This window comes from Bolinopsis microptera, chromosome 2, assembly GCF_026151205.1.
Source record: "Bolinopsis microptera isolate Bmic1 chromosome 2, MBARI_Bmic_1.0, whole genome shotgun sequence".
In the NCBI taxonomy this organism is placed as follows: Eukaryota; Metazoa; Ctenophora; class Tentaculata; order Lobata; family Bolinopsidae; genus Bolinopsis; species Bolinopsis microptera.
In genome coordinates, this window is record NC_087073.1 from 5,860,117 (window position 1) to 5,887,538 (window position 27,422).

At 39.7% G+C, this 27,422-nt stretch overlaps 3 protein-coding genes across 7 annotated transcripts in view; 2 read left to right on the forward strand and 1 right to left on the reverse strand.

The window, feature by feature from the left end:
* LOC134811505 (uncharacterized) overlaps positions 1-14,277 on the forward strand; it is a 32,332-nt gene extending 18,055 nt beyond the window's left edge. Inside the window, exons 5-11 of one of the 4 annotated variants that reach the window (XM_063818351.1) lie at positions 465-541; positions 4,751-4,858; positions 5,062-5,242; positions 5,419-5,481; positions 7,264-7,342; positions 7,518-7,549; positions 8,062-8,659. In XM_063818351.1, the coding sequence (XP_063674421.1) occupies positions 465-541; positions 4,751-4,858; positions 5,062-5,242; positions 5,419-5,481; positions 7,264-7,342; positions 7,518-7,524 (515 nt within the window). In that variant the 3' untranslated portion in view covers positions 7,525-7,549; positions 8,062-8,659. Of the gene's footprint in view, positions 1-464; positions 542-4,750; positions 4,859-5,061; positions 5,243-5,418; positions 5,482-7,263; positions 7,343-7,517; positions 7,550-8,061; positions 8,660-14,177 lie in introns of those variants that run through there. The other 3 variants (XM_063818348.1, XM_063818350.1, XM_063818352.1) reach the window with 3 other exon arrangements.
* Positions 8,689-27,422, reverse strand: part of LOC134811503 (polyunsaturated fatty acid 5-lipoxygenase-like) — a 33,003-nt gene continuing 14,269 nt past the window's right edge. Inside the window, exons 9-14 of one of the 2 annotated variants that reach the window (XM_063818345.1) lie at positions 16,072-16,250; positions 15,648-15,777; positions 15,389-15,535; positions 14,161-14,298; positions 13,559-13,714; positions 8,689-9,514 (exon numbers count right to left, since the gene is read on the reverse strand). In XM_063818345.1, coding sequence (XP_063674415.1) covers positions 8,996-9,514; positions 13,559-13,714; positions 14,161-14,298; positions 15,389-15,535; positions 15,648-15,777; positions 16,072-16,250 — 1,269 coding nt within the window. In that variant the 3' untranslated portion in view covers positions 8,689-8,995. The remainder of the gene's footprint in view (positions 9,515-13,558; positions 13,715-14,160; positions 14,299-15,388; positions 15,536-15,647; positions 15,778-16,071; positions 16,251-27,422) is intronic. The other variant, XM_063818346.1, reaches the window with a different exon arrangement.
* The window catches only part of LOC134811507 (synaptobrevin homolog YKT6-like), a 92,605-nt gene continuing 78,114 nt past the window's right edge, over positions 12,932-27,422 (forward strand). The window contains exon 1 of the mRNA XM_063818354.1: positions 12,932-12,943. The gene's annotated coding sequence lies outside the window, so the exon portion shown is untranslated. The remainder of the gene's footprint in view (positions 12,944-27,422) is intronic.

A 27,422-nucleotide genomic window follows, 5' to 3' on the forward strand; every position in this document is an offset into this window, starting at 1 on the left:
CTATATTATTTGAGTGAAATAAAAAAATTCGTGCGCAAGTTCACGAATTTTTTTAGCCCGAATATTTCAGTCGAAGCGAAAAATGTGGGTTGAAAATTCGGGCAAATTTTATTTGGGTAAAAAAATTTGAGTGAAAATTCGGGCATGGAACTTAGGGGTAAGGCTCCTATCACCCTTTCTGGGCCGCGGAAATGCAAATTGTCAGATGGACAGCATTGTTTCAGACAATGTTTTATTTCATTGTGCAGTTTGTGCTTTATTGCTTAAAGGCGAAGGATATTAAGTCCTTTCAGTTCCAATTTAAGTAATTTTGTTTTCACCATGCCAAAAAGCTGTATTTCCCGTCTTGTCTGTGTACAGTTTGACGGAATTAAGAATGTCGTCCATTCATGCAAAAGGGTCCAAACCGATCATTTTAAAGTGAAAAAATCGGCAGAATGGAAGCACTTATTTTGGTTTGAAAGAGTTTCCTTTTTCAGGTGATACTATTGCAGTGATGTTGACTGAAGAGCAGGTTTCTCAAATAACGCAGTGGCCTCAGGTTCGTTTATCTGCATATCCTTAGCAGGTCGTTGGGTAGTTTCTGATTCTTATATATTATATATTATATATTTTGATTCTTGCAAGTCGCTGTTTACTATTAAATAGGATCCAGTACCTTTGACAGACTATCCCAGATATCTAGAATGCCCAAAATGCAGACCTAACTATATCTAGAAAATCTGCGAATATTTTTCAAAACGCGGACACAAAGTCTTGGGACAGGAGGTTTGAGAGCCAATGTTTTGAAACAATAAACACTTTCAGTGGGTTTTTTATTATGATATTATGACTGACTTAAGTCGGCTTCTTGGTCCGAGCAACTACAATTCCTCGCCACACGTCGCGGTCAAGCATAACAGATCTTATCTCTTCAACACAGGAAAGGCTGGTGTCCTTCTTTAGCATGTCCAGAAACGTAAGGTGGGGCCTCCCCGGTCTCCTGTATCCATGCTGAGGGTCCCAGAACAGAAGTTGGTTTGCCAGAAGGTCGTCATGCCTGGCTACATGTCCAGCCAGTCTCATTCTTCTGGAGGCTATCATCGCTGATGGCTTGGGGATGTTGCCGTATAAATCACTGTTGTTGATGATTTGTGGCCAACGTATGTTCAAGGCCATCCGGAGCATTCTAGTGTAGCATCCATTGATCCGCTTAGTCATGGATTGGCTTATCGTCCAAGCTTCAGAGCCGTACAGGAGTACGGGCTCAACCGTTGCTCGAAAGACACGGATCTTTCAGTCCCTGCGCATTCCAGACTTCCAGGTTGTCTTTAACTGATGACAGGCCCCCCATGCCTTTGCTTTCCTAACATCAAAGTCCTTCTCCGCACTCATTATTCTGCTTCCAAGGTAGACAAAGTCATCTACTTGCTCTATCTCCTGCCCACTTGCTGCTTTAATGACGGTAGAGTCAGACTCAGAGAGATTGACTCTGATGTACTTCGTCTTACTCTCGTTGAGGTGCAGTCCAACGGAGTTAGCAGCCAGCTCCACACTGAGGAGAAGATCTTGCGCTTGCTCTGCGGTGTCTGTTGTCAGTGCAAGATCGTCAGCAAAGTCGACATCTGTCATCTTAACTGCTGGGTATCTCCTGCTTCTTCTGGGGTTGACAGTGAAGCCCAGATCTTTGCCTCTAAGTGCTGTTGTCATCACATAGTCAATGACAATCACGAAGAGGTAGGGCGCCAGTGTATCTCCCTGCATAACTCCAGCAAGTATAAGGAAAGCTTCAGTCAGACCATCCTCCGTGATGACTCGTGCCATGGTGTCCTTGTACATAGCATCTATCAGCCTAACAATGGGCTCTGGTATCCCATATGCCAGGAGTATCTTCATCAATATACCCCTATGAATGCTATCAAAGGCCTTCTTAAAATCGATGAACAAGAGAAGGGCGGTCAGGTTTTTGTCTCTAGCCCCCTCCAAGATCCTCCTTAGACACAGAATGTAGCTGGTGGTACTGCGTCCCTCCCGAAATCCGTTTTGGTTGATCCTCAGGATTTTCTCCATCGCTGGTTTGATTCTGTTAAGGATCATACGATTCAGGGTCTTACTAACAATGGACGTAAGAGCGATTCCTCTGTAGTTATCCACTTTAGTTAGATTTCCTTTCTTTGGCACAGGCACGATGTTGAGTTGCCGCCATTGATCAGGGATTTTTCCATCAACCAGAGCGCTGTTACAGAACTCTAGAATCAGGTCGTCCATGTCCACTCTTTTGAGAATCTCTGGAGCTATGCCATCATCACCATAGGCCTTACCCTCCTTGATCTGCTTCCTCGCCTCCGCTAACTCCTCCCTGCAAAACAGACCAGTCTCTATATCCTGCTGGGGGTGGATGGTTTGGATAACTATTTCCTGGTCAGGTACAGATGGTGGTTGACCCAGGAGCTTAGTGAAGTGGTCCTTCCAGCTCTTCAATCTCCCCTCTGCACTACCTCCATCAACCAGGCTGCATGGCTTGCTTTTCCTGCCATTTATGTCATTAATAAGGTCCCAACTTTCCTTATTCTTGCACCTGTCAGCAGCATCCTCAGCCCGCCTGATCCGAGAAACAAGAGTCTCCTCCTCAACCTCTTTGTAGCTCACTGCAAGTGCATCCTTACACTCCTTAACTACCTCTCTACTCTCCTCTGTAGGATTCTCATGATATGCGTCTTTGGCCTGAAACAGAGTTCTCCTCCTCTCCGATACCCTAGGATCTTGGGAGGGGTTGTTACGTTGTCTTCTTGGGATGGGCTTAAGCAACTTATGATTGGTTGCTTTCACGGCATCCATAAGCTTTCCGTACTGAATCGTGGGATCGTTCTGCTCACTAGATTCTTCCTCCAGTAGCATAGAGAATCTGTTTTTCACCTCCACAGAATACAAGGCTTGCAACTCCTTATTCTCTTTGAGCAGTCTGTAGTCATATCTTACTACTCTAGGTGCATTCTGGCACTTTCGCAGGCTGAGTTTGACTGAACTAACTACTAGACGGTGGTCCGACCCAAGAGAGTTAAAAGAATTGGAGACAACAGTGTCCTTGACTGAGTTACGCCACTTCTTCCTTATCAGGATGTTATCAATCTGACTCTTGCTCAGTGTTCCGTCAGAGAGATACGTCCATAGTTTACTGGGACGTTTCTGGAATCGGTGGTTAGTTGCCTCAAGGTTTCCCTCCAACAAAGTATCCCTGAGAAGCGATCCGTTTCTGTTGGATACTCGATGCCAGTACCAACCTGAATCCTCCTCATTCAATCTGCTAAGATGGGCGTTAAGATCACCAACAACCATTAGCAGATGATGGGCTGGCACCTCTCCTAATGCAGATCTTAGTCCCTCGTGAAAGTCCTCTGCCTCTTCATTTGATGCTGCTTCAGTGAGACTGTACACCGTTATTACTGTAAGCCGTGGGTTTCCATCAAAGGATATGAGAAAAATTCGCTTCCCAAACGATTTCATGAGACTCACTGCTTTGTAGGCCTGCTTGGTCAGCATAAACACAACTCCACCAGTAGCAGCTTGTCGGGTGTTTCTCCAAGCAGGTGTGGTCACCAGGTGCACACCCTTCTCAAAACTCTGGATCTTGATCTCCTCCTCATGCACAATCCGGTGCTCTTGTACCCTTAAAACTGCAACTCTACTATCAAGGAAGAGCGATGCTAACTCTATCCTCTTATACTGTTCCCTAACAGTACGAACGTTCAGTGTCCCGATGGACGTTTTCCTACTACACGACACAACGCTGCCACTATTACTGCTCTTCTTTTCCGGTTCTGTACTTATCCTGTTGTGTTGTGTTGGGTACGACAGTACATCATCGCCTGGCTCTCCCAGATTGGGTTTTAAGCCAACCAAGTCATAAAACTGCCGACCCTCCACAAGATTCGTGTTAGGGGCTTTAACCCTAGTGCTGTATAAATTCATCATAGTTGTTTTTCAAATAGCTAAATGACCCCATGGAGTCCCCTCCATGGTGGCAAATGGTCATTTCCCAAAGCCACGCTACCGGAACATTTGGGTTTGAACTGCAGGAACATCAACTTGAGTTGAAATTTTTATCAGACTTTAACCAATCGAACTGTCTGCTCAGGGTAAATGATGTGGTGAATTCTTCTTCTTCTTCTTCTTCTTCTCCGACACTACCCGAAGGTAGCCACTCCTGTCCCTGAGCTAGGGGGGCTAGGGTGTCAGCATAAGCTAAACTTTTGCAAGAGCTAGCCCTCTCCCTGACTGCCCGTTACCCCGGGTATGGGGGGTCATCCTTTCCACCAGAGCGTGGTCCAATCATTTGGGTCGTAGTGGAAAGTCAGAGGATATAATGACCAACACCTCCAGCTGATGCTCCGCACCTCTCTTCTTCAGAGGCTAGGAGTTCGAGAGACAACTGACGTTCCTATCTTGTCTCTCCGGGGGTCAGCTATCTACCCGTCGTCCATCCTGATTCTTGCCTGGAGTTCACCACCATCCATCGTCCAGTATCCAGTCTTCACCACGTGGAGGCATCAGGAGGACTTGTTGCAGAGAGGCTAAGGTCGACTTATTCGACTAGGTACTGACAGGGGGGCACTAGCGGGGTACCTCCGATTCACAGCCCTGGCTTTTATAGTGAGAGCACAGAACTGCTAGTCAGCGGTGATCTTTATGATCACCTACGCATCTACAACCATTGGAAGACTAAAATAATATATTATGGACATACTATGATTATGTTTTGCCTGTATTTCAGAGTGAGGTGGACGAACTGATTACCAACAAGAATGTTGTATGTGTGACACCAAACCCTCATCGTGTTATCAACATTGTCCAGTTCTGTGCTAAATTCTCAGCATATGAGGTGAGTCACGTGCCAGATGGTATCGCTATATTATATCCATTATATTATTATAATATTAATATCCATTGCACTCGATGATATTTTATATTTATCTATTATCACGTGATATAATTATTTTTCTCACGTAATATTGCATCACCATTGTGATATTGCATCGCAATTCAGTAATTTAGTTGATTGTTGAATTTGTCCACTGTCCACAGGACAATATACACCTGATAATAGACCACGCAAACACGAGCAAACCAAACGTGCGGCAAGCTGTGGCCAACGAGCAGCCCATTGAGGAACTTGTCGCTCCACAAGTCTGTAAATACATTACAGAACAGTATCTGTACAAAGAGTACGAGAAAGAAATAGAGTGTTCCCACCTTGCACTTCAGAGTTAGTTTCTGTATTGTAGTTTCCGTTTTAATGGACCTTTTCTGGCGTTTACTGGCAAGAATAATTGTTGGAATCTGGATTGGTCCGAGATTTGTTCTAGATTTGTCAAGCAAATTTTATTTCATATTGAATCTCCAACATCATTAAAACTTTCTTTCGACAATTTTTCCAACCAGTGTCCCCGAAGAGTCGAATCTTACTCCCCAGAATCAGAAACACAGCTAATTCCTCGAATCATGGTTAGTGAGTGCAAATTCGCAATATGCCAAATATTTCGAAACTTGTTAATTGTGCGGCTACCTCGTTCTTGATGGAAATTCATATCTTGTTAATATTTAGAGATTTTCGAAGCATTGAAATGTTTAATGAAAGTTAAAGATTTTCCAAGTTCACAACATTGTATTTTTGTGCTGCTTCTTTGATCCAAGAAAGAATCGCATGTTTTTGCAAAGCCTTTTAATTTCATCGCATTTACTCGTCAGTGATCAAATAAATAGCGATATGCTTATTGCCTATAGGTCATAGGACTGATAATATCAACAAGTTATGTTTGCTCATCTCCAAAATCTTCATGCTGAATAAATTGAAAATAAATAAATATGCATGAGATAACTTATAAAGCATACGTGATTATTATTTTTACATGTAATGTGCTGCCCAAGAAGTACATGTACAATATGCAATACCAAAACCAAATTTCTTCTCCAACTTAGTAACTGTAAGGCCTGAACACAAAAAGAATAGAATCAACTATTTTCCAAGCGACTGAACTGGTTATGAGAGTGTTGGTTCAGTGACGGCTGAAAAGGTGAAACTTACACACAGTTGACAACAATACAACTACCTTACTCGGGAATATTATAACTAGGATAAAGTGGTGGGTTTTGGAAAATTCCGCCATATTTTTCCCGGTCATTAATTTTCCCAGTCATAAATTAACCCGCTATAATGTTCCCGAGTAAGGTAAACTAATAGTAATACATTTTGATGCTTGATGGGTTTTGGAAAATTCCGCCATATTTTTCCCGGTCATTAATTTTCCCAGTCATAAATTAACCCGCTTTAATATTCCCGAGTAAGGTAAGTTGTATTGTTTTTCTTACAGTTGTATATGTATTTTAATTTGGTTTGTTAAAATATAATAATCTTTCTGAAAATTGCAGATGGTCTTGTGTAGCAATGGATATCTGTTCATACTCCATGTAAACAATAAACAATAAACATGTTCATTTAATGATCATAGTTGGTGACGAAGTGAGAGTCTCCACTCCGTGTTTCAAAACATATTAGTTGTCGACGTTTCGGCAACACGCCTTTGTCATGGACAGGACGTTACAATAAGTTACATAGCTCAAAAAATGTAATAGATTTGTAGTGTTGTAATTAGTTTTAATAAATATGTTTATTATACTACATATTATATAGGGTTTATAACAATGAAAAATGAAACAAGGTTTAGCTTTGTTGGGGAACTACGTACTCCTATTACTAACTGGGCGACGCTCAGCCTGTCATCCCGCGATATCTTCAATGGTGTGCAATTGTGTTTATGAACATAAAAGCAGTCTAGCACCAACGTACAGACGATTAGTTTACTGATACATAAGCTTGAGATACTCATGGCTCGGCGGGTTGTCTGTTTTAAAGTTATTTGTAGCATAGTCACCTTTCAGAAAGTGGTTCAAATTCAATTGCTATGCTGCGTTTTCATACGGAAAAACAACAGAGCACCCGTTAAGCAGTTAATATGTTATAGTAAAGCATTCCTTCCCAAATTCATGTTTGTGTGTTGCATTTTCTCGACTTGTTTAAAAAAATCGATTTTATAGTTTAAATATTTGTGCCCCTTCGTCTGCAGAGATTGTATATTTTTAATCGAGACGGATTGCACGTACGTCGTACATATAATAGTAATATGTTACATATTAGTAATATTATTACTTCGCATAAGTTGTATGTTAGTGTATGTCAAGGCTACTTTGCTGCTGGTAAGTGTAGAAGATAGCATTCTCTTGATTCAGGACATAAACAGAAAAAAGAAATGGCACCAAAGATGGGCGAATTCCTGAAGATTCAACGCATGACTAAAACTATTCCAAGGTAACATGTGAATTATTGAAGCGTTATGTTTTCATTCCACCCTTTATTTATGCCTCCATCGGTTTGCAAATTTGTACTATATCATTTGACTATTTGTCAAGTATTTGTCGAGTATTTGTCGAGTATTTGTCGAGTATTTGTGAATGAAATATATGTGAGGTAATATTATTCACAGATTTTGACAGTGTTCGACTGGAGGGCTAGAAAGTAGGCGTTGATTGTGTCTAGAAATTATTTAACAAAAAAATTACTTCCTTTTCTTAGGAATACAAGTTCAGCCTGTGCAAGTCAAAATTGCGCTCATCTTGTGGTAAAAATAAAAGCCCCAAAATATATTTCAAAATGACCACAAAATATAAAAATGACCAACATGAGTCGGTTTGATTTGCCAGATGAGCGGAATTCAGTATCGCACTAAGCTTGTATTCTACCATTGATAAAATCCTATGTTTGTCATAACTTCTTATCCTGAATCCTGTGCTGTGATATTGTACACGTGTCGCTCATTTTTACATAGCGAGATTAATTAACATAGCCTTATTCTTTACATCTGCTGGGTTTTTCATGATAATGATATACGAATTAACTAAATCATTTATTGTTTAAATCTGTGGGAGGGTGAGCTTTGAGCCTGTGACATTTATGATTTATATGCATGAGTAACCTAAATGTATACTATTTCTTGTGTATCAGGATTTTAATGCGTATATATTCCTCAGTATAGAGACAGCTTACAGTGAAATGTTGCAGAAAAGACGTGACTTCTGGCCCTCTTTTCACAACTGAAGACAAAGTGCTGATTATCCTCTTCACCCTCAAGTTCAAAGATCTCATTTCAGAAGAACTGATTTATCCTCAGAAAATTATCACATGATTGGTCGCTTTTACATGCGCATGATATAATGGTCATATCCATAATCGATGACCCATGGGTTATGTAAGACGTGGCTTGACTAATAAAAATACTCCGTCAATTCAAATCAACTAAACTGTAAACAGGACCACCGAAGCAGAGCCCAGTTTTTAATCATGGATATGACTTTTATCATCAGCAGAATTGCATAAATATATTGATATCATCATGACTATCATAGCCTAGATCGTGTAAATATTGACTCTCAAAAAAATGAAAGTTATAATTATGATAGTCAGACAATGTGATAAATTGACACAAATAGGTTTGTGATGATATTAAATTTGGGATATGTTTGTGTCCGCTGAAGTCATCTCTTTTCGGATATTTCGCAATTTGTAACCTAAAATTGTTAATGTACGTTTTAATCTCCCTTTGTGATTTACGATTTGAAATCGTTTAATCAAAACTGAACAAAAAATAAAAATCTTTTTATTGAAGTGCAATGATAGCAGGAATAAAGTAATAACAAATTATTAACTCAACATGACATAAAATGATAATTTGGCAACAAAATATGTTCAATTGTCAATTAAAGTTAAAATATCAAGACTTTTACAAGTCTGAAATGGGAAATAAATGATCGCATTTCAAAAGTACCCTACAAGTACAAACAGTCAAAGATAACTTAATATTAATATATTTTATTAAACCATGTACCATGCAAAGTTTAGTAAAGCTTTATTTATCAAGTTACGGTCACGAAAGAAAAAAAATTAAACAGAAAAACAGTCCTTCCATCACGTTTGTACGGTAAGGGGAGTCAAATCCGGTCTGATGATCATGTAAGGCATCTTGAGTCCATCGTTCCTCTTGTCAATATGTTCCTGCATATCAGTGAGCCTGTTTACAAGCCTCTCAATGCACTGCACCTCCTTCTCATCAACCATCATGGTCTCTGTCCTCAGGTCCTCCTTCTCCTCCCTCACACTACCCAGGTAGAACTTCTCCACCGGGGAGAAGAGGGAGAGGGAGTAGGAGATGTCTATCTGTACTCGTGCCATCTCTTTTACCGGCAGTGACAGGAGGATCCTCTCCATGGTTATAGTCTCGTCTTGTGGAGGTGGAGGCATGGTCATGGCGCATGGTGCGTTTGGTACGAAAGCCAAGTAGTTGAACTGCCCGAAGTTGACAGCTGTGTGCCAGATAGAGCCGTTCCAGATGAGAGCGGTGGTGTATTCAATCAGCTGCTCGATCGTGTCCAGGGAGCCGGGGAAGCCTCCTTGCTCTGGGAGCCGTTTGTAACCTTGGTTCTTGATCTGAAATGTATCGTTTAGCTAGTCAGTTCGTTACATTAACAAATAACAATAGACATGAGTAATGGTGATTTGTCAATACTGATGCATATGAAAAGTTTTAATCGCTTTTTTCTTTCTCGAATCATGGTATGCACAAAAAGAGACGATTTTCAGAAAAGTCATACTTATTTATTTTTTTCTAGTAAATAATCACTGAGATTGATGCTTGTTAGTTAGGGCAAGAATTGCTGTTTATGGGTCAATCTGTGAACAAATTCGTAACAAAGGTTTGTCTACAGGAATGTGTTGTCCATAGTCCCAGGAACCACCAAAAAAAACCGTCCAGCTGAAACTTTTGGGCAAAAATTTTTATAGTCATTTTTCTCTAGGAACCCACACGCCCCACCCCTAATATTGGTTATTCGGCTCCCGAAGGTCTTGAGATCTCCATAGGGGGTGCAAAATGACCGCAATGGCCACATTATGGCAGGCGAATGATAGTTTCAGAACGAGTGGAGCTTTATTTTTCGAAATAAATGGAATTTTTCGAAATTTTTCTCAATTTTATTGAAATTTCGAAAAAAAATGCACCAAATTATTTTTAACGCTTATTTCAAATCTATTTAAAAACTCATCTACAAATAACAAATACAGTTAATCTAAAATGTGTATTTTCAGTAAATACCATGACAATTATTAATACACAGTTAATATTAATCAAAATTCGCTTGTTCTTCAGGTTCATCATGTCTAATGTTTGTGCAGTTCATACCATGGCATCGTCCACAAGCTGGCAAACAATTGAAGCCATATTTCCTACATGAACATCTGAAAGTCAAACAGGCCTGTTCCACATCGACAGAACAGTTACAACATATAAGGTTCAAAATAGACTCTGGAGCAATTATAGCTTTTGTTGCAACTGGTTCGTAAGTGCCACCAGGAGCCAATTTCCAGCCGTAGTCAAGGGGATTCAGACTGTCAGCGTTAAGCATGGCCCAGTTATGGTACTGTAAGTAAGCTCTAAGGATGTGCTCCGTTGCTGAAGCTATTGTTGGAGGTAGCCTATTCGGATTGAGACTCTTTTTCGCTACCATCCTATTGTATGCTAGGAATCTCAAAGCAGAAAGAGTCTTTTTCTTGTCACCATAAATGTACTGCAAGAAACAGAGGCCTGCCTCAATAATCTTTTCTTTTGATTCTCTCACCGAAAGTAATGTTGCCAACTGACCTTGCTCATCAAAGGTGAGAGCTTTCTTTAGCACTTTAACCTTGCTAAAACCAAACAGTCCACTGACGCTATCACAACCTGAAATACTATGAATTAGAAGAAGTATCTCCTTTTCTTTATGATCTAGATGACTTGATATTTCTTTGATTGAATATGTACCCTTCTTCGTTGTTAGATAAATATCATTGTGATGGTCACTGTTGAAATGATGTACTAATAGACTTGAACTATATCGGTATCCTCTGCCTTCAATTCAACATTGGAATGACATTTCCAATGTTTTCTTTGCAATTAAAGTATCAGCATCGTTACAAGCTCTGATCACTTCAATACCATTTACAGTAAAAATGCTTGAGATAAGGTCGATCAGTTTTTTTTGTTATTGTTGTTGCTCAGAAATGTTCTTTTGGTGACAGTACAAAAGGTGGATTCCTTTACAGCAATATTAGCACAGAACGCTTTTACTCTCCTCTTGTGCTCGTGCTCGTGATCTTTAGTAGAAGGCTCATATCCATCAAAAATCACAGTAACTTCCCGATTTTTAGGGATAAGCTTCAAGTACTCCATTGCTACCTCACCATAATTGTCACACCCTTTAAATGAGCTTTGTTGGTGAATTAGCCAACCTCCATCAATGACTAGTGGGATCGTGAAGCTGCAAGATTTAAGTGTAGATTGGTTTATACCAAGAGCAGCCTTATTAGATTTCCTCATCATCTGATATTGATCAAATAAGCTCATCGGCACCACAGTTAACTCGTATGTTAGGCATTCCTCTATTGAAGTCTCTCTATCAGCAACCAAGACTAGACGGTTAAAACACTTCAACGGATCGACTGCAACGCTTTTATTATTCACTTTAACCTGCTTTCTTAGTTGTGTCAAGTTCTTTGCTTTACCTTTGATACTTATCTTATCGATGAATGTCAACCCATCTAGCTCACGTTGAAGGACAGCCCCAACGGCCAAACATTCCTCGGGATTCACCTCATCGTTCCCAGGCTGTGATATAAGACCAGTCGAAAAAGATATTAACTTAGTCTTATCTTCGGATTCTGTTAAGTCGACAGTAACTTTAAACCAAGTTAATAATTTTCCAAATACATCACAGTTTTTCTTGATTGATGACTTGGTAAGATCTGAGTGGATGGCAGCTTTAGTTGGTACTCCTCGCTTCGATGAATTAGCTAATGAATCTCCAAAAGACTGATTTATTAAAGCCATCTGATTCAGGGTGGCCACCCATAACTTGTGAGCGGACTCACGATTACGCATCCTTCCACTTGTTAATCCACCACTAGATTTAGCTGCCCTCATAAGACTCTGCTCTATGGAGAGGTCAGTCCACACCCCGGCCCACTCGTGGTCGTTGTAACAAACCGTGTGAAGCCCTGTTACTTTAAAGGTCTTTAAAAGCGCCCCATACTTGACTTTAAAAATAGCATCCTGCTCCAAATACAGTCTTAAAGCTTTTGCATACTGTCCCCTCCCAGCTGCTGCGAAGTAGGGCAGCATCAAAGCTACTGCTGATAAATGCATTATATTGTAGTCGTGCAACCTCTCTGCTCTTATGAAGTCCTTTACTAGTGTTATCATGTTGTGGTAAGTAACCCATAGAGCTGCTGTTCTACTGTTGGAAAACAGGTTCTTTAGAAGCAGAGTTATTTTCTCTGATAGATCCTGAATAGATTTAGTCTTAAAGTTAACACTTAGATTTTCGTTCACACATTTGTTGATGTAACATTCCAAGTCTACTAGTTCATCGTCGTAAACTTCTTCCTCTATAATGAAACAACAAAGAGCGGCGTTGATCAGAAAGTGGGCTCTCAACGCTTTATAGTAAGATCCTCCATCCGATATATGCGTGACGTCTCCAGGATACACGAGTTTGATGAGCTCCTCTAAACCCGAGTCTGCCATTATATAGCCTATGCAGCCAAGAAAACTCGTGAGAGTGTGGAAGCCCCCAACCCTGACCACAATAGGCATCCCAGTTTCCAGTACTATTCGGGTGGCCTTAATCCACAATGGCAAATCGAATGTGATTATCATCGGCTCACTGTAGGATAACTTAAGACATTCAACCAGAGTAGTATGTACCGTCGAATAGCTGTCTGGGGGTTGGTCAATAATCTGTTGTGTGTTAGTTAACCTTGATATTTGTTAATTGAAGTTATTTCCCGAGTAAGATTTGAAATAAGCGTTAAAAATAATTTGGTGTATTTTTTTCGAAATTTCAATAAAATTTCGAAAAATTTCGAAAAATTCCATTTATTTCGAAAAATAAAGCTCCAATCGTTCTGAAACTATCATTCGCCTGCCATAGTGTGGCCATTGCGGTCATTTTGCACCCCCTATGGAGATCTCAAGACCTTCGGGAGCCGAATAACCAATGTTAGGGGTGGGGCGTATGGGTTCCTGGAGAAAAATGACTATAAAAATTTTTGCCCAAAAGTTTCAGCTGGACGGTTTTTTTTGGTGGTTCCTGGGACTATGGACAACACATTCCTGTAGACAAACCTTTGTTACGAATTTGTTCACAGAAAAATCAACTCTTGCCCTAACTATGTCATCGAAATCATGATTTAGAATAATCTGCTAATTATTCTTCAGACAAGTACTTGTATTACAGTGTATTCTCTCTCTCTCTCTCTCTCTCTCTCTCTCTCTCTCTCTCTCTCTCTCTCTCTCTCTCTCTCTCTCTCTCTCTCTCTCTCTCTCTCTCTCTCTCTCTCTCTCTCTCTCTCTCTCTCTCTCTCTCTCTCTCTCTCTCTCTCTCTCTCTCTCTCTCTCTCTCTCTCTCTCTCTCTCTCTCCCCCCCCCACGTGACTCACCTCATCGACCATGTTCTGTAGCTCAGAGTCCCCCTTAACAAGCTCGTCAGAAGTGTAGTGAAGAGCAATAAACTCCTCGCAGTACTGTTTTAAGTTGTTCCACCACATCATGCCATCGTCTCTGTAGTGGTAGTTGGGTATGTCCTCAACTCCACGCTGTAAGAAGGGTTAGGGGTATTAATAGATGGAAATAGCTGAGTAAGAGCCTTTATTTTGAACATCTTGAAAATAATAGATTTGTGTGTGCTCATCCTTACAAAGTTACAAGTAAACAGTTGAACTAATCTAGGTTTAACCGAAATTTCATTAGTGCTGTTCATTTACAGAGTTCCAAGTAAATTGTTCTGTTAAATTATCCAGTTATATGCATTGTATTGAATTTATAACCAAACACGCAATTAAAGCTTACAAAGTTAGATCCGCATGGACAATAAAACATGATGAAGATTGAGTGGCTTTGTTCATCAAGAGAAACTAACATATAACATGATGAAGATTGAGTGGCTATGTTCATCAAGAGAAACTAACATATTTAACTACTGTTTAAAGCTTATGAAGTAATACACCCCTCGTCGTGAGGTGACTGATTAAGGTTCACTTACCCTCTTAACGTCCTCAGGGTGAAGGAGGTGTTCGTAGCGGAACTGTTTCATGAACACATCAGCCAGACTCCACAACTTATCTCCTGATGCCATCAGAGCTGCCATCACTCCGGTACTCTTCGTCAAGAACTCTCGACCCTGGTCAGTTTATTTAGTGTTGTCGATGTTATTAGCTGCGTTTATTTTCAGGTTCATTATCCCTGTCATCTCTTTAACTGGTCAAAATATTATCCTCGAATCCCAAAAACCAAGTGCACTATTTTTTTTTCTTCACAGAATTTATAATATCCAGCAGGTCACGTATAGTAGGTCCTTGTAACTCTTCATATTTAATGATCCCGACTACAAAGTACACATATTTCACACATATTTGGTAGTGTTTTGTAATGGAATGTGGAAATATCTGAGAGTGTAGCCCATATTGTTTATACACTACCGGACCGAGCAAAGCACAGGAGCCTTTCTCTGTTATGCAATGTTACAGCTGAGAATGTTATAGATCTTTATAAATGGGAAAATCTAGGCACTGTGTGGTACAACTAGTTACTACTTCGCTGTAGTTGTAACTACCGATCTACTGAGTGCTTCTTAACAGGAAGCTACTATTTTACTAATTACTGCCGTGGGAACTCTCTTTTTCTAAGATTTAGCCCATACTCCAAAACAGAAAGAGAAGCCCACACACGAAGCAGAGGTGGTAAAAGCGGGTTAGAAAATTAACAGTCGTTCATACATTATGTTATAAAACGTGATACAAATTGCAACGTTGCTTTTTTTCGGAGTTGTCATGGAACCTTCAGGTAGTCATCACCTCTCTGCTTTCTACAACAACTTTATGACTAGGCGATCAGGCAGGCAGGCTTGGTACTACAATTAGAGACACGTCAAGATCCATAACGTTGAGGTACAGTCTGATGCAGATTGCAGATAGTGAATTAGACAGCAAGAGATTGAGAACACATATCTTCAAATACCTTAAGTTAATTCTAGTCCATTCTGTACTAACTACTACCATTCGTATGGTTTGTGATTTATTAATCATCTTGATAGGTAAGTTTTTATGTTAATCTACATTCTATGGTCTAAACTTTGATGGGTTAAGTAGATTGGAACTGTAGAGTCGCAAAACAAATCTTGACATACCCTAAATTAACTTTGGTCCAGCGAAACAACAGTTAGCAGAGATAACTTATTCGTATCTTATTCTTCTATCTTAATGATAGTTTACCTGCACGTTAATTGGGATGACGCCCATCAGATGAGGCTGGAGGAGTTTGTGTAGGGGATGTTGTTTGGGTAGACAGCGGTACATGGCAATAGCAAACACCTCAACCACAGCATGAGCCCGAACAAAGTGAGTCAGGATAGCGTGAATCTGTCGAACAGAGTGGGACGTGTTAGTTCTTAAAGCGGATAACATCTAGTTTTATCTAGAACAGTTTGGAGTAATTAATTAGTCTGAGTAATAAAGTAAAGTGAAATTAAACCTGCATATTTGAAGATCTGAAGTAAAGTTTGGCTTGAAGCCAAGACAGATACTCGGGAGATATCTCTGAGTCTGATGGTTTGGGTGGAAACCAGAAAGTTGGTGCTTCTCCCCCGTTCTTGTATTCCAGCCTGGTAAAATGATGCTAATTTAGTAGACATTTTGGTTTTCATTCACACGGGATCAACAAAGTCGCTTACCTTGTATTAGGAAATTAATATGAAAACATTTTTATTGGTTTGCCAGTAGATAATTGTAATTTTTGAGGAATTTAAAAAACAAAATTACTGGCATATCAAGTGTTAGAGTTGATTCAGTAAATTTGGGCCAATTACCTGATATACCAGTGATACTTTTGATAAATCTCAGAAAATATGCAGTCACAGAACACGTGCTGAGCACGTCACGTGCTCTAACCGACTAACCTGATAGCAACGGGTCTCAGAGTGTCTGCCACCCTGTCGTGATAATAGAGACAGTCACCGAGAGACACGATCATGGGTAGAGAGAACCCTGTTAGGATTGGCATGAGAATACCCCCGTCTCCTACTACTTCTAGCATGTTCGTGTCTATCATGTACATCCGCCCTGCTTCCAACTCTGCCTGAAGAGATGGGGTTGAATGTGTGGCTCTAAAAAGGATAAAGATGAGATGTATTTAATTTGATTTCATGATTACTTTCTTTCACTTCTAAACTAACTGGCTAATTGACCGAAGAACAGAGTTTCATGATTCTGGTTTCCTTATGGCGTTTTTTTCATGGTTTTAACAAGGAACTCTGAGTAATTTGTTGGATCATGAAATATTAATCAATCTATTTCAGCAAATTATTAAAGATAAGAAATAAGAATACTAAAAGCCCACTTTCTATGCGGCATTGTTTGTTACTTAAGAAGTCCTTCCATCTAAATTTTTCTCACAAATGGTACATATTCTATAGTCTCTACTTAATTAGAGTTTTCTTCCTCCACGTTTGAGCGAGTTTTGACTGGAGTATTTGGCATCGAGCCCCTCAAACTACTAGGAGCTGAATTTACAGCAACAGTTCTAAAAGTCGCCATCACCATGGTCATCCTTGTGTCCTCACAAACCGTTGTCATTCTGTCTTCGTAGTTAACTGTCAAGGGTGCGAACCTCTTATAAGAGTACCTTCTCATCCGAGAAAACTGTCTATTGAAACACACTCCCCTCCAATAAATCCACACAGCCGGGGTTTTCAAAAAGTAAACAAAAGGATCCACGGTTGCTGACAGAATCATGAGGCCATTAGCATAGAACCCGCCCACGTGAATGTCCACCCCAAGAAGCCTACCCCAACTCTTGACTACCCCGATAATGTGAAGACAGAAGAAGATAGTGGTCAGAACAAGAGTGGTCTTTGCAGCTGTCTTCTTCGTTTTTAAACTCCTTTTGTTTGCCTTGGCTGCTTCAGACTTCACCCGGAGCAGGTAGTAGAGGGAGGTAGAGTTAGCACACAACATCACGATTACAGAAAGTGCACAGGGCAGCAGGGTACCCAGCCCTACCCAGAGTGTTCTCACTACCTTGTTCTGGAAAGTGTCCTCCAGTTTGCCCCCACAGAATGCCTTCTCGGTTGTTTGTCTGATGATAAGGGGTACCAGGGACAGCAAGACAAAGAATGTGGTGGTGCCCAGCATGAAACAACGTATGGCCAGTTTGGTAATTTGCGACAAAGGGTTCCTGATAGACCTGGCTCGCACCACTGCTAACAAAGACATCCAGAAGTAAATGATACGGGAGAGAGTGTTAAAGAAGAGTTCGAACACTTCGCAAAAGGCTTGGTTTTCAGACGAGTACAGCTGGATTCCCGCTATCTGCTGGATTGCAAAGGGACTGACGGTGATGGAGAACAGCAGATCTGTAGTTACGATGAAGGTGAAGAGATTGTGTGTGATGCGACAGTGGTACTTGCTGCCCCACAGCAGGTAGATCAGTACTAGGGTGTTGGCGGGGACTCCCAGGAAAAACGTTACCGAGGCACAGGTCTGGAAAAATGTTATCTCCGTTGTGGAGATCGTCATTTTCCTGCTTTAAGAGAAAATGAATGTGAAATATGTTTGAATATTGGTATATAATTACTGGTATTTAAATTACACCAAATATTGCCAAAGCAGACAACACATCGAGTCTCCAAGCCGAATTTAAATTGATTGCAAGCTGTTAATTTCAAATTACAAGCTAACACCCTATCACGATAGCGCCAATTATCGACAGGAAAAGACCAAATTGCATGGCTTGTTGACAGAGAAGAAGGGGTGCTGTTCTTCCTAAAGACCAATTCTGATAATGAAACAAGTAATAACGTGACAACATCCTATCAATCTAAAACACTCTGTTACTCTGCATTAGTAAAATTGGAGTGGAGGCCTCCTGATACAAGCGTAAATAACACGTTATTGACTGTTAATCGTATCTTTCAACAAGTAATATTGCAGTCGTACGGATAGTTGCGACCATTTCCTATCCCTACTTTAACCTATGATAAAAAGATTACAAACTAAAATGTTTCGCTTGTCGCTACCGTTTGTAACACTTTCCTGGAATTCAAATACTGTAAGCAAATATTTGCTCACGTTGATTGCGCCGATTATAGAACGATTAACCAGACGAGTCCTTCAAAACTAACTCAGTGCAAAAATAAAATATTGTCAATCGTTATTGAGAGATCGAGCAGACAATGTTGATGGCACATATTATACAAAGCACAAGCTATGATGCTGCACAAACCAAAACTGTTCCAGGTGCAGCACTTGAGTGTTAAGGGGGAACCCGGAGGAGGGACAAAGAGATTCACTGTGCAGGGTTAGTGCAATAATGTGGAATTACAAAGAAGATAAAGTGGAGTTATGAATGTATGGAAATTGAAAAGATCCTCATGGAAATGAGTGGAGTGGTAGGTAACATCTCTGATCGTGGCCAGTTTGCATGTTGGACATACATTGTGTGGGTAAGTTCAATTAAAACGTGTCCCCGTTGATTCCTTTGAGTGGCCGAATCCATGTGGCAGTGTTAAACGCTTCCGTCAAAATACCAAGATCATAGACCCCATGAATTATTTGTGAATTTTCACATTTTTGATTACTGAAACTTACACATGTTCTCATTCAGACGGATCAAGGAAACCTTCGGTGAAATAAATTATGTCCCACTTAAGGCACATAATATGCTCTCTTACATATTATTCAGGACTATGCAGAGATAGATTCACAATGAAGTGATAATATGCCGTACGTTTGCAGATTGGAACAATATGCCGTGTGCAGTCTACTTTGAGACTCATCGCATAGATGCCTCCTTTATAATCGATGACCAAGCTATTATCATGCAGATCTGCCATTGTGAAGTTGGAGCTCTTTAATTGTATGCTATGTTCCCGTCCTGGTATGCCGTGATCAATCCGGGCAGCTAATTTCATGGAGGATGAATGGTTCCTTAAACTTCCGTAATTCTAATTGTTTTAATAAATTCTTTGGATAACAAATTACAGACAAGCCAATCCTTGCACCGCTGGCGTCCTTGCCTTTATTTGAGCCGCAATGTCATCCAGGAGGGTCTTTATAATTAAAATTGGCCCATTAAATAATTGGCAGTCGCGATCATGCAAGGATCACGTGAAAATTAGACCTTCTATTTCTCATTTGAACAATGTTTCAAATGATAAACAGCCAAGAAATAGATGAAAGAGCATTTGCGTTAAAAGTTACCAAAATGTGAAGATGCATTTTATATGGGTGCCTAATTGCCTATTGCCTTGTGCCTTATAACAGATGGTTTTAAAATTTGCCTCACTTTTGAGTTTTGACGTCTAGTAAATTGTCTGCTCTATAGAGATATTCATCTATAAGATAAACTTTGTCACTAACCAAAGGATATCCTTGAAAGTTATTAAGGTTCTGTTTTAAATGGACATCCATAAAAGCAAAATATCCACACGAACAAACATTACAAGTGTGCTACCTAATCAATATCGATATTGCAAGCAAACCATTATAAGCAATAATCGTAAGATATAGAATAACATTAACACTTTTCGAAGCATATCTTTCTCCGTACCACCCTTTTTAATTTTATCCAGGCTGATTTCACTAGAATCAGCCTGGATAAATTAAAAAGGGTGGTGCGGAGACGACTCCACTAATTCTTTTAAGACTCATTGAGGCTTCAACTGCCTGGTGGGAGGCATTACTATCATACCCACAGTTTATCTGCTTTACATACAATTATAAATCTAAATATGAGTAAAAGTACTTTATTTTTGAATGAATCGTCTATGAATTCGAAAAAAAGCATGCGGGAACTTAAAAAGTGAAAGCAATTTAAAGAGACTCGGCAATTTAGACCAACTCGTCGAGATCAGTATCATGCAACCCTGGAATGCTGCGAAACGAACGTTTACAGATATTGACAGGTAAGTATGTAAGTTGTGACATTCGTGTTTTAGTCTGTTATTCACAACTTTGGTATGTTAATTATCGTTAAATGAACTGATCTAAAACAATATTAACGTGCATACAAATTATTGGAGTATCTGCTATCATACATGTAGAGGTTGCCATTATTGGTCGCTATACGGCTGAGTGAGTACAGTGTGTAGTGTGAAAATACTTGTGAGCAGGCAGAGTTTATCACAGGTACGCCCTTGTAGGACTAGTCTGCTTGGCCACCTCTATTTTACAATAATAACAATTATTGGAGTATCTGCAATCTGCATTCGGAATACATGTAGAGGTTGCCATTGCTAGGGTTGCAGTCAACAGTTAACAGTCTGCTTAAGAAAATAATAACTAGAGGATAAGGGGTTGAAACTTGCGATAAATGGGGTTGAAACTTGCGATAAATGGAGAATTTATCCACGGTGACTTTTATCACATTCTGGGACAAGCATTAAACGTAGCCACTATAGATGATCTTTTACAGAACTTGTTTTAGACAAATGGATGAAAGAATAAATAGGTACAAGAAATTTGAAACACAACTGTATCAAATATGGCTGGAAAGATCCCAAACCAAAAACGCTCTTTTTTTGTAAAAGTGTTTTAGTTTTTATAGGTCTGACACTTCTAACAGTAACAGAGGTTAGTCAGCAGGTTGTCCGAGCACCCAAGTAATTGAAACAAAAGCCACCGATACCCTACAAGTAACATGACATAAACGCATTATTTGTACGACCCAGTGGACAGGCAGAATCTAGGAAACACTTATTTTTTGACAAATAGAAACCATCTTCTGACACTACGTGTTACTCTGTTCCTGGTACCTTATTTAGGATTCGCGGAGGTGTACAGCATCAATTACGGTAGTACAACGGTCTTACCCCTCGGTATGTCATGTGTAACAGTTGGCGTCTAACGGTTTAGCAAACGCCCTAATTATTCATTTCTAGGAGAATAAATCAGCTTGATATGTTTCACGTGAGTAAGGCCTGGTTAAACTTAGTTTTAAGGAAGCTGAGACGAATCCAATAAAACAAAGCGCTCGACTTCCGGTTGTTCCGAATATTAACTTAGTTAAACTTATTAAGTATCAGTTAATTATTGAAGAAGTTTAAAGGCAATTGATGCGATAGGCCGATAGCTATTGTAATCCAAGCGATGGTTGTGCTAGTTTTCAATAAGCCGTACAGGATTAATAACGAAAGATTTTCAACTTTTATCGTCCAACACTGAATTCCCAAAATTTGATAACAAAATAGCCTTCACGTTATTAAAATTAACGAGGCTCCCTCTGGAAACCTTAAAACGTCTAACATTGTTAAAACCCAATTGTCTAAACCTGTTTTCCCTTGAAAATGGAAGAAAACCGCTTCCGTACTACCCTCCACTAACCACACTTATTGCAGACAACAGAGCTAATCAATCATCAGGTCTCACAAATTTACGATCTTTACAAGAGAGCTAAAGAGCTGGGCAGTCTCTGTCACGAACTGTTCGTGACTCACGAACAGCTATCCCTCAGTTATCAGTGTGCCAACGTACCTCTACTATTACTTGCGTACTACTTGCTCGGAGGTTTTGAGTTCTGACGCACAAGTGCTAATTTAACAAATATCAGATTGTCGAGGCAGCCACCCCAATTTCGTCTGTTAGTAGGATCATTTACTTCTTCTCTTCTATATACTGCCTTTTTTGGTCCGAATGACTTGAGCGACTGTGAGATTTCACTACGGAGATTTCATCAAGCGACTCAGAGCTTGTGTCAAACACTACAGTGAATTTATCGTTATGAAGGGTGCCAACAGACCTCTTGCTGAAAGATCAGATCATTGATATTCGTCCTTCAAGTGCAAGGTAGGAAGGCCGGCGGGGCAAATATGGTATGTCATGACTTATGAACAGTCTCATTAACGTCACCATTAACATATTCTGGATTTAAAGAAACCTTCTTATAAAACTAAAGGTCAGTCAAAACTGAGGGAGGAAAATTGAATTGTATATATAAGGGTGGCCCAGAAGTAACTGCCCACATGCAACCCTTTAATAACTTACGCGTAATTCTTCTTAGAATTGCACAGAAATTTTAGAGATTATAGATATGGGTCAAACTTAGATTTCCTGAAAGTTTCGTCAAATTTAATTAATTACAGTGGGTGTGGCACGCCACTCCCTCTTTTTCACTATTGTCACCATAAAGTAAGAACGCTTTCAGCTAGGAACTTTAAAGTTTCTAGACACATTTGGTTTGATAATTGAAGTGCTTTCCCGAAAATTTACAAATTAACATTTTAAATATGAATAAAATATCGAAACATTTCTAGAAACTCAGCGTAGAATAGCCTTCACGTTAAATTAAAAGATTTGTGGTACTTGTAGAAACCTTAAAAAGCCTAACATTGCCCGAACCCAATCCTTTAAACCTTAAATTCAACTTTAAAATGAAAGGGAAGATGCAATTTTTGTTTAATATTTTATTCTAACCACCTTCGTACCAGCCCTTGCTAACTAACCTAATTGCAGCTAGCTGATCAAGCTGACAAGCAAGGCAGATTCTGTCACGAACCTGTCCTTCCGTGTGCCTAAATGCCTCCGCTAGCTGCACCAGCCTCTAACGTACAATGTACATTTACTTCTCCTTTTCTACTACCTGACTCACATTTACTTCTCCTTTTCTACGACCTTTTTATGGGCCGAATTATTCGATTGACTGGATGATTTCACTACTACCAAGCGGCTCATATCCTGTTTCAGTCACGGATACTCTAGTAATATAAATTCCGGGTCATTTGTCGTTCAAGTGCAAGGCAGACAGGACAAACATGGCATGTCATGAGCATTCTCATTAACGTCTCGCTTAAAATATTCTGGATTTAAAGAAAACTGCCGATAAAACCAACAGTCAGTCAACACTCAGAGGAAATGTGTAATTTAATATAACATAACTATTATTAATTATTTATTTGGTGGGTCACATTGTAATGATGTAAGTAAGTACGAAGCCTGTAAAACACCTGGTTATCTGTTGTGTATTTATCACACAAAAGTAAAGAAATATAAATAATATTTAAATTACTTATATTTCTTTACTTTTGTGGGATATATAAACATTATCATTATAATGATAACCGCGAAGATGTCGTTAGTCTCACGCATCAACAAAACGAGAGCATGCTTAAACTATAAATAACTATAATAAGCGTTCACTACGCGTTCACTACGATATTTGGGCATACTAACAGGGGGCGACCTCACTTAACACTACTAGATATCCTAAAAGCAGATACTGGGCTAAAGTCAGTAGATGAGATAGCTAGACTGATGGAGGACAGAAAGGCGAAAGCTGTGGAGAACTGTTGTCAATGGATATCGGGAATACTACCTTAAGTCAAGTCAAGTCACGCTATTTGAATCTGGGGATGTGGTTTGAGGTCGACGAATCGTCTTCGTCGTCTCCGCCTGGAACTTAGGTTACACCAATTATATGTTAACTTAAATAAAAACGATCAACGTAATGAGAAGGATGGTTCATATTGTGAGCTACGGACCTCACGTCGGTGACATTAAAGATATATCGCGATTGCACGATTTCTGGGCGTTCCTTAGTTCTCAAGAAAAAGGCTGCAAACACGGCTACATTTAGAGTACAAGGAACTACAGGGGAAGGGTGAAGGTTAAACTCTACTTATACAGTCTAGATCTCCTAAATTAAGACGTAGGTAATACCATGACGGAGGGCTCGCCTTTAGTTCACCCATAAGCATATTTAAAGAGCTACAATAAACTTAAATATTAAATATAAACTTAAATACCCAGACAAAAGCTATTAGTGCAATTATAACAAATTGTTACTCCGGTCTCCGACACATACCAAAGAATTCTCCAATAAACCTAATTAGTATGCAAAACTTAATAAGTTGACAAACAATTTAATTCTGCGAGCAGGATGCATTATCCGACTTATCCCCTAAACATTATTTGATACAATTGAACACAAGACATTTAAATACGCAGGAGACCATCACGTCATTAGCAAGAAAGATATGCCCATATGTCGACAGATGTCGTGTCGTTTATCACTATGATGTTACCTGTAATGAATGAACTAAACTAAGCCCTTCAGTAATTAATGGAAGAATGAGGGCGCCATGAGTGCCCACTTCCCTAACAGTGTCAACTAATCTGTGAGGGACATGTAGTATGAGGATTGGGGATTTGCATATCCTATTACAAATTTCTCGAAGGTCTCATGGTAGGAAAAGTATACTTCGCAGGAAAGAAAAGTCTATATACTTCAGCAAATCACGAAATCTAGGACCGACAAACAGAAACATCATAAATATCAAACGCCAGAAGGTTAGCATACGGCAGACATCACCACAGTGAAAATGGTCAGTCCAATTAAAATTAACTTAAATTGAAAATGAACTAAGACTAATGTCATCATCAGGGTTATCACAAAGACGAAGGCCATCAGGGCGGGCTTTTAGAACATTACTAGTACTATGGACTAGATGATTATATAACTCAAAGAGCCATGAGCCAACCAGCAAGTTAAGATGGTCAAAGCTGTCTACCATCTTTAAGAACAATAAATATTAGACCACTTTGAAGAATATCAGACGTCTCCAAGCAAGTCTTCATACCTACCACCGGCCTTTCAAATTACTTGAATTGCTAAGTTAATGCTGTTTCTGAATCGGAATTTAACAGTATTTTACTTAAGATGCACGTAAATCGGTTTTCGTCATCACCATGAATGGATATGGGACGCACTACTAAGGATTACTCAATACTCATCGATGGTTTTTTTAATAAATTGATAACAAGGTATTAGTCATGAAAACGGTCTGACTAAAATTATTCCTAACGCGGCTGTAGGACTATTGAGCGGAGGACTGTTGAGCGTAGGACTGTAGGTCGGTGAAGGTCGGAAGTAGGACTGTAGAGCGGTGTCAAATCGCCAGGGTAGGACTCTAGAGCGGCCGCCCTTATAGATCTCACAACATGAGGACTTTAGAGCGGTACGATCCTAAAATGAGGACTGTAGAGCGGTGGACTGTTGAGCGGTGGACTGTAGGCCGGTGAAGGTCGGAAGTAGGACTGTAGAGCGGCCCTCCCTTATAGTGTAACTTAATTTAAGATTATTGATCGGTCTCAACGTCTTCCAAATGATTGAAATATTCCCCTGCTACTCAAAAATGTAAAACGTGTCTTCGGTATTTTAGTGAACTGTTCGTATCAATGTGATTTCGCTAAGCAGAGTACCGATCAAGTTCGTGCAGATCATTTAGGAATGAGGATCGCATCGCGTGACGCTTTAGCGCCTACTAAGGATATCTCATGTTCATCAATCTGGTGACGGGACTGATTCAGATCAGATCCCATCGCAGTGCGATATCTTGTTAGGATTTCAAAGGTATGGTATAAATATTACGGAGTATCCAGTTTTCGTATATCAAATTCGATTCCTACTCCTCTTCTACAACTACCTACATATGCAGAGTGTTAACAGTCTTTTTTGGAAGACGTTGAGACCGACCAATAATCTTAAATAAAGATAAACTATAATATTAGTAATGAAATATTTATAATGAAAATGTTCATTAACTCCATGACTCTTTAATCAAGTTATCATCCTAGAATGTCATGACCATAATCAATCACGAGTTAAAATGTATAACTTAGCTTCGTTGAGTGTTCAATCTTCAAATTTTCAACCGCTATAGAGTCATCATGTTATAGGAGGGTACCGCTCTAGAGTCCTCATGTTATGGGATCTATAAGGGAGGGCCGCTCTACAGTCCTACTTCCGACCTTCACCGGCCTACAGTCCACCGCTCAACAGTCCACCGCTCTACAGTCCTCATTTTAGGATCGTACCGCTCTAAAGTCCTCATGTTGTGAGATCTATAAGGGCGGCCGCTCTAGAGTCCTACCCTGGCGATTTGACACCGCTCTACAGTCCTACTTCCGACCTTCAACGACCTACAGTCCTACGCTCAACAGTCCTCCGCTCAATAGTCCTGCTCCCTAAGCCAAAGCGATAAGTTTCGTCGCGAAATATTGTAAGATTATACTGAAATTAGGAAGTTGAGTGGTGTCTGTAGGATTTCTTACAGGTTTGCTATGCTGGGGGACTTGAACGTATTAAAACTATGATTTTCATAATTTTTTCCGCAGATCTACGTGTTGACCAGACACAAAGCAGCGGAGATCTACTGGAAAATCTGGGTAATTTTAAGATATTCAACCCTTTTATTTCTTTATCTAAGTGTGAACCGGAAACTTAACTTTTATTAATAATATAAATGGCTTCAGTGTGGTAAAGAACAATATCTGCAAGTTAAATCTAGACGTACTTACTTACTTAGTTCGCATTAAGTTATATACTTACAGTCTACTAAGCATTCCAAGGCTATTTTATAAGTGAAAATGCAATAGTGTCTACTTCTAGATGCAGTGGTGGTATATTTCAGATGATTCTTGACTATATCCAGCTTTATCTAGATAAATCTAGACGGCAGGGTTATTTGCACGATTTTTTCGATGCATTGGAAATTCTCGATAGCTTCCTGCTCAGCTATGCAGGCGTGCGTGATGCCCATTGCCCATCTTACAGTCTATTCAGCTTATTCTCTGAAGAAAAATAAGTCGTTGAGACTTCATTTTCGATCATATTGGCGCAATCGTGAGTTCTGTAGACTTAGAGGTGACGACCGCAGCAAGTCTAGTTTAGGAAACAAGAAAATTTAACATATAAGTATAACAAATAGGAGAAAGGTATAGCAGAAGTCATGTCAAATATGTAAGAGGAGCGTTATAATTTAATCTTGGTGTCGGGAGTCAAACCCTTATACTTATAGCGACAACAATATATGACAGGATATTTGTCGCCATAATAACTATCGGCCTGTACCTATCACATGCGGGCATTTAAATTGTAAGTATTAAATTAGCGACACTTGACTCGACGATTGGAATTAATATGGACAGGATCCTTCCAAGGGCAATTGTAATATATTTATAATATACTTTGGGAGGCGTATATAATCGAGAATAAAAGAATTCGGAAACTTTCTCTCTAAGAAAAACTTCATCCGTGCAGCTTGATCCTCAGAGAATTAAATAAACTCCCAGCTAATGACACTAATGTTGGATTAGTCAGGGTGGGGAGGCAAGTATATTGAGGGCCACTAAAGACTGGCCCTACAAGCTAAATTACTGTTTAATTATGACAGCAGCTACATGATTATTTGGATGAACATAATTTATAAGTAAAGTTATAATACAGCACTGTACGATATTTTAAGGCAAATGATCG